This window comes from Ailuropoda melanoleuca, chromosome X (assembly GCF_002007445.2).
Source record: "Ailuropoda melanoleuca isolate Jingjing chromosome X, ASM200744v2, whole genome shotgun sequence".
Classification (NCBI taxonomy): Eukaryota; Metazoa; Chordata; class Mammalia; order Carnivora; family Ursidae; genus Ailuropoda; species Ailuropoda melanoleuca.
This window is the reverse complement of record NC_048238.1, coordinates 30696434-30704199: the sequence shown is the minus strand read 5'-3', so window position 1 is coordinate 30704199 and position 7766 is coordinate 30696434. Positions and strand designations below refer to the sequence as shown.

At 40.7% G+C, this 7766-nt stretch overlaps 1 protein-coding gene across 1 annotated transcript; it reads right to left on the bottom strand.

Annotated features, from left to right (window-relative positions):
- Positions 1 to 6527: 6527 nt before the first annotated feature.
- On the bottom strand, positions 6528 to 7544 carry LOC100484698 (melanoma-associated antigen B16). The gene has a single exon (XM_011229366.1). It carries the CDS (start codon positions 7542 to 7544, stop codon positions 6528 to 6530), a length of 1017 nt encoding a protein of 338 aa, XP_011227668.1.
- Positions 7545 to 7766: the final 222 nt, after the last annotated feature.

The window sequence follows — 7766 nt, the reverse complement described above, 5'->3', positions numbered from 1 at the left end:
AAAAACTAAGAGGCAGCCCACGGAATGGGAAAAGATATTTGCAAATGATACTACAGATAAAAGACTGGTATGCAAGATCTACAAAGAACTTCTCATNGATCTACAAAGAACTTCTCAAACTCAATACACGAGAAACAAATAAACAAATCATAAAATGGGCAGAAGATATGAACAGACACTTTTCCAATGAAGACATACAAATGGCTAACAGACACATGAAAAAATGTTCAAAATCATTAGCCATCAGGGAAATTCAAATCAAAACCACACTGAGATACCACCTTACGCCAGTTAGAATGGCAAAGATAGACAAGGCAAGAAACAACAATTGTTGGAGAGGATGTGGAGAAAGGGGATCCCTCCTACATTGTTGGTGGGAATGCAAGTTGGTACAGCCACTCTGGAAAACAATGTGGAGGTCCCTTAAAAAGTTAAAAATTGAGCTACCCTATGATCCAGCGATTATACTACTGGGTATTTACCCCAAAGATACAGACGTAGTGAAGAGAAGGGCCATATGCACCCCAATGTTCATAGCAGCATTGTCCACAATAGCTAAATCGTGGAAGGAGCCGAGAAGCCCTTCAACAGATGACTGGATTAAGAAGCTGTGGTCCATATATACAATGGAATATTACTCAGCTATCAGAAAGAACGAGTTCTCAACCTTTGCTGCAACATGAACAGCACTGGAGGAGATAATGCTAAGTGAAATAAGTCAAGCAGAGAAACACAATTATCATATGGTTTCACTCATTTGTGGAACATATGAACTAGGAAGATCGGTAGGGGAAGAAAGGGATAAAGAAAAGGGGGGTAATCAGAAGGGGGAATGAAGCATGAGAGACTATGGACTCTGAAAAACAAACTGAGGACTTCAGAGGGGAGGGGGGTGGGGGAATGGGATAGACTGGTGATGGGTAGTAAGGAGGGCACCTATTGCATGGTGCACTGGGTGTTATACGCAACTAATGAATCATCGAGCTTTACATCAGAAACCATGGATGTACTGTATGGTGACTAATATAATATAATAAAAAAAACATTTAAAAAAATAAAATATCATTTATTTTGATGATTGCAAAAAAATAAAAAATAAAATCATAGATAATTTTATAACACAGCTATGTATGAGAAAGCCTACGGTTAGCTTTAAAATAACATACTAGATTAATCGTGGCTGTCTTTGAGACTGTGGCTGAATTATGAGGGACTATTGTAAAGGTGGAGATTGTGACTTGTATTTTTAACATTTTTGCACCTAGAATATGTGCACTACCAGCTTTGTCATTAAAATATTTTAAAAAGCCTAACAGCAAAAATAGTAGCTGTGTATGAATTAGATAAAGTTTATGCTAGCTGACGGAAGAGACAACATCTGAAATCTGAATGGCTTAACATAACAAAAGTACATTTCTTGCACACATAAAATCTGATAGATTCGGCAGGGAATCTTTGCTACCAGGTAATGCAGAGATCTAAGCTGCCTCCATCCCGTACTTCCACAAATCAACATAGTCCCCATGTTTGCTGCTGAATGGAAGGAAGGTTATTATGGTGGCATCCTGGCTCTCAAATGCTTTGGACTGTGACAAACTTCGTTTCTGTTCATATTTCAGTAGCAATGGCTGGTCATAAGATCCTTTCTAACTATAAGCGAACTGGACAGTGTAGTCTTCCCATGTATCCGGGAAAGTGAAAGACAAGTGGTGGATGAGCACTTGTAGTCTCTACCATAAACACTTACATAGTAGGGGCCTAGTAGAGAGAAACCACTGGAATTTGTTACGTCAATGACCCTCTTCATTTCCTGGTGGAGTTTCTGAAGAGGCAAAATGGTCTTGGCAACTCTCCAACTTCGTGAGATCTTACTATTTAATTGGTGCTTTCCAATATAGAGTCACATATATTTTTCAAAAGGACCTTGTAAATCTTTGCAGGAAGTGTTTGCCACAGTTCACTTTTTCAAAAGCCCCATCACACGTTGTTCTTTTCAATAACCACTATGATCACAGTACACTGAGAATTTTCTCCTTACTCTTGGTGCACTGACAAAACTTTACCTTATGATTCTTTGCTATCTATCACCTAACTGAAAATGCCTGGATATCTGCACAAATGCAATTATGCACACTGAAAACCAAAATTCTTTCAATTATATCTATTATATCTATTATCTATCATATATACCTGTCTATCTATCAATCCATCATCTATCTATCATCTATCTATCTCTATCATCTATTATCCAAAGGTAATTCCAAGGAACCTAGGTACTTATACCTCCTAGAAGGACTCCAGAATTTACAGAAACTGAGACACTGTAGATATTTGCTTATTTATTTCAATCATCTCTCCTCATCTATCACTTATTGAAATGTCTTTGGTTTTTAAACACGAAGTTACGTTCCCTCATTGTTGTATGTGTCCAGTAGCCCCCTCAGCCCCCTCACCCCCTCAGCCTCATCTTGCCCTCCATCCAAATTTAGCTTAACATTAATTCTTATTGAAGAAACGGGAGTTTTTTTCTTTTTCTTTTCTTTTTTTTTTTTTAAGAAACAAAGGGAAGTTCAGGTTTTATTAGGTTTTAGGGAAAATTTGGGAGGTTTGTTTTGAACAAAAGTTCACTGGAGAAGAGTTCGAGGTTGTGGTGGTTTCTCACTGGTTGCAAGCCGTGGGTAGCGCATTGCTAGGGTGAGGGGGATCTTCCTTTCTCTTAAAAGCAGGAGATAAACTCCTATGTTAGAAGTGTCTTCTCTCATCAAGAGAATTCTTATCTTCTTCCTTCCTGCTGGTTATACAGTCTGCAAGGAGTGGTACCTGCATGAAAGTGTTCCCTTCAGGGCTTCTGGACTTCATTTTATTTCACTTTATTTTTTTATTTAAATTCAATTAGCCAACTTATAGTACATCATTAGTTTCAGATGTAGGGAGTTTTTTTCTTATTCTTGAATAATAAATCCCATTAAAATTCTACTGCAAATATCAAAATTCCATCTCTTGGAGATATAGCACCCAAACTAGTAGATTCTTTGCCAAATCAGACTACACTCACCAGATCATTCGGGAAATCATTTTGAGAATGTGATAAAGATACCCAGTGATGATGACCAGGTTTAAATTTCACTGTCAAAATGACCTTTTACGTGGAACAGGATATTGCTAGGTTCCATGATGAGGGATGCGGGTTCCACGGTGAGGGATGGGATTGCCAGGGAAGTTGAATACTCTAGGTCAGGGAAAGGACAAATGAATCTGGGCTGTTCAACTGGGAGCAGGATGCAGACATCAGAGGAGGATGCAGTGAAGAGCTGGTCAACAGATTCAGGTTCCAATTTGGACAAGAGAATACCCTGGAATACACTAGGGGAAGGGTACTGTAATGCATATATAGTTGAGGAAAAATAATTTATCCTCTACCCTTCAGGTGCTTGACTGAGAAGCCCCCTGTAATAAAAAGACAGATTTAACTGGGAAAAACAAATTTAATTACATACATATGTATGTATGGGAGCCCCATAAAGATATGAGACTCAAAGAGATGACTAAAGCAGGAAGCTTTTATACCTTTCAAACAAACACTAACTCTGTGAAGAACTGACAGGCAGAGGGGTTTGGGCTACGGGTAGTAAATGGTGAAGAATTAACAAGGTTTATTTATATAGCCTTCTTGGCCCCAAATTCCCTGTCTCTGGTGAGAAAGATGCCTTCTTCCCTCCTGATACAGTGAGGGCAACTTTCACATAGGAGATTCATCTCCTGTTTTTAGGGTGATAAAGGAAGGTTGGAGTGTCCCTCCTACACCATCTGTTTCTCAAGTACCTTTAATTCAAAATAACCAATATGCCTAAGTGGCATATTCTGGGGTGACACAGTCTGAACCCCTACACACAAAAGAGGTAGAGATGGAGAAGAGGACAAGCCCCTGAGCAGTCAGCTCTCAAGGAACCCTGGGGTTAAGGGCAGCAGGACCCTAGGTAAATGAAGTCCACAGACAATTCCCAAATTGCATTTCATTATCATTTTCACCTTTCTTCTTTACATGTGCTTTTCGTACTTCAGATTCAAGGTCCTTTTTATCCTAAGAGGCAATGTGGAATAGTGAGAAAAAAAAAATGAATCTAGAGACAGAATATGGGCCTCAGGCTAGAGGAATGAAACAACATGGGCTCTAGAATTCAGACCATGAGTTTAGCTTCAGCCCTGTCACATACCAGACCTGTGAACTTGGGTACATTCTAAAGCTTTGTTAATCTTAGGCTCTTCATCTCAAGAGTGAGTCTGATAAGCCTTGTCATATTGGACTGTTTGAAAGCGTGCAATAAGGCACCTGGCTGGCTCAGTTGATGGAGCATGCGACTCTTGATCTCAGAGTTGTGAGTTTGCTCCCCATGTTGGGTATAGAGATAACTTAAACAAATAAATTACCAATTGGATACTTCTCGAAAAAAGTGCAATATATTTAAGGCACCCGTTACAGCGCCTGGCATAACTTAAGTCTTTAATGAATAACAGTTATTACTGTCATTATTTTGACTACTGCCCCTATGAGCGTCACCTATGTGATTTCTAAAAATCCAGTATATCCCAAAGAACATGAAGTACTACAGGCCATGGAATATCAGGTCAACCAAAATGCTGCTTAGGAACTAAACCTCAGTAAATATATCCCCTCTGAGGCTATGTTCTTTAATAATAGGGAATTTATGGGGCACCTGGGTGGCTCAGTCATTTGAGCATCTGACTCTTGGTTTGGGCTCAGGTCGTGATCTTAGGATCATGGGGTCCAGCCCTGGGTCGAGCTCTGCACTCAGCGCAGAATTGGCTTGGGATACTTTCTCCCTTCCTCTCTCTCCCCCTCTGCTCCACCCCTGCCCCCAATCAAATAAATCAATAAATATTTAAAATCTTAAAAAAATAATAGGGAATTTCTTCTTCACCTGGATGCAATTCAGAATTTCTAGAATTTGTGACAAGGACCAGTTCCTTGCCTCCTTAGCTTCTGTTCCATTCAAACCACTCCTATTCTCATTAATTTCACACCCATACAAATATAAGCATTTCTTAGACTATGCCAGATTACACTGAAAATACCTTATTTAAAATATGCCTTAGGGATGCCTGGGTGGCTCAGTTGGTTAAGCATCTGCCTTAGGCTCAGGTCATGATCCCAGGATCCTGGAATCGAGTCTCACATTGGTCTCTCTGCTCAGTGGGGAGTCTGCTTCTCCTTCTGCCTGCTGCTCCCCCTGCTTGTGCTCTCTCTCTCTCTGACAACTAAATAAATACAATCTTAAAAAAATACATGCCTTAAATGGAGTAGTCTCTGGCTCTCCTAGGCCAGGGCAACCAATGGTTTCTTGGTGTCTCATCTCAATAAAGTCACTGTTATCTCTGAAAACTCTTTGAAGACTATATGTATAAAAACTTGTTTGCAAATTATGTTCAATGGCACAGGGATACCATCACAGGACAACTTCCATTCCTGCCCCAAAGACTTCTCTCTTTTTAATCCATGCCCCCTAAGTAACTACAAAGAACAGTTTTCCATTCCAGGTTTTTGAGTCTCAACTCTGAGACACACTATCTGAAGGTCTGATCGCTGATCACCACCCCATCAGGCTCAGCTTGCCCTAAATCCAAATTTAAGTTAAAAATTAACACTCACTACAGGAATTCCAGCTCCCCCAATCTGCTAACCACCTCCACTTATCTGCTAACTCCTTTTACTTGCCTCCTAGATATTACTCCTTGCCACCTCCACTTATCTGCTAACTCCTTTTACTTGCCTCCTAGATATTAGAAGGCATCCCACTCTAATTATAGGATTGCTGATCCTATAAGTAAATTTGTAAGTGCAATTGTAGGTATTGTTCATGCTTTAATCTCCAAGACTAATGTGGTGATTTCCAAACAGCAAATGTTCAATGAAGGTTTGGAGAATAAAAGAAAGAGTGAGCATGGGGTCTAATTTATTGATGTTTCTTTTTAATATATCCATAAACAAGTTAAGCATATTCAAGCATATATAATTTAATTGTATAAAACAAAAATGTAAAAGGTGTAAGAGGGCCATAGATTGACAATCCTTAATTTCTTCTCTATTTTTTGAACCCAAACACCTTAAAGCTGATCACTCTCACATTTCCAGTAAATACCTATAGCAATTCCATGTTATGTTATTCTAGATGACAAAATAAGATGGTTTCACAGTTTTTCAAAATAACAAAGCTCTTACTATTAAACCTCATTATAACATTAAATGTGTGACCAATATATTTTATAAACTTGGAGATTTTGAAGCTAATGAAATCTACATTAAAAAAACAGTACCTGAACAAATACATATGCTAAAAAAGAATAAATTTTCAAGTTACACATATAACATAGGAACACATAGGCATATATACAGTATTTCTTTCAGCCCCACCTCAGACCTAAATTGTATGAACACTAACTGCCCTTTTTCAAACACCAAGTGAAGAACCTGTCTCAGGCTTCTCTAGGAGCAAGAGAAATGACTTGCCCTAGTTCTTGGCCCTAGAACTTGCAGTGGCCACAGAAGTAGAGACAGACCTGGCTGAAATTCTGGCTCGGGCTCTCTCTTCTTCATCTTGCAAAGCCTCCTCATACTGAGATGGGAAAGAACTCGGGTCAGTCCCATGAATCTTGGCCAGAAACTCCAGGACTCTCATCTTGGTGGTTTCAGCGTGGGCTCTCGGGCCCCAGAGGAATTCAAACCGTGCGGGATCACTGTTGGCCACCTGCCGGTACTCCAGGTACTTTTCCTTCACGAAATCTTTGGTGATGAGCTTCCTGGGCTCTCCAAAGATGACATGCTTCCTCCCAGCATGTATCCCCATCAAACTCAGAACTTTCCAGACTTCCTCTTCGGTGGCACTGTTGCCCTTCATGAAGATCACACCCAGGATAAAGATCAGGATGCCGGTCTTGGGCATGCCCTCTTCACCATCCAGCACCCCATCATAGGTGAGGCCCAATTTGATGAAGAGGCCATAGCAGTGGTTGGTGGGATCCACTCTCTTCATATCAAGGCCAAAGACCATCTCCATGTGCTCAGAGGCTCTCAGGAAGATCTCAGTGAAGTGGTCTTCACACTCGTTGATGACAATCTTCATATCTGCCTTTGTCATTGGCTCTTTCATGTGATACTTGAACAGCATGAAATTGACCAATGAAATCACTTTCTCATCTAGAGCATTTGTGGGCACACTCCTGGAGTCTGGCCCAGCCCATGAGGTGCTATTCTCTTCTTCTTGGCTACTGAAGCCCTCATTCATTTCACTTGATGAGGTGGTTGTGAGGGCAAAGGAAGATGAGCAGAAACTCTGCTGACTCTCAGGGGTACAGGGTCTACCAGCATCAGGAGCCTCCTTTGAATTGCCAGGCATTAGAGGATACGAGGAGAGATGGGTCTCTTCCAGAGCCTTGGAGACCTGTACAACTTCCATATCCTCGATCTCACTGCAGGTCTGAAAGCACTGACCATATAAGCATTGTGGATTCTTTTGGTGCTGAGACATGGTGACTTTTATGAGTGGCAATAGACAGGAGTGAGGATAGGAGAGTGGGCAGTGGGGAATCACGGCCTAAGAAGAAGAAGGAGATGTGAGTGGCTTCAGCTGCTAAACTCCTCTGGGGTGGCTCTGATAAAACTTCTCCTGACAACATTGTTATAGGACCTCACAGGTCTCCCAACCTCTCGGTTGCTATGTCCCTGAAGAACAATGAAGGAGGATGTCTGA

Excerpts from the sequence above, each read along its gene's own strand:
- LOC100484698 (XM_011229366.1), bottom strand. The coding sequence starts at position 7,544 with ATGTCTCAGCACCAAAAGAATCCACAATGCTTATATGGTCAGTGCTTT.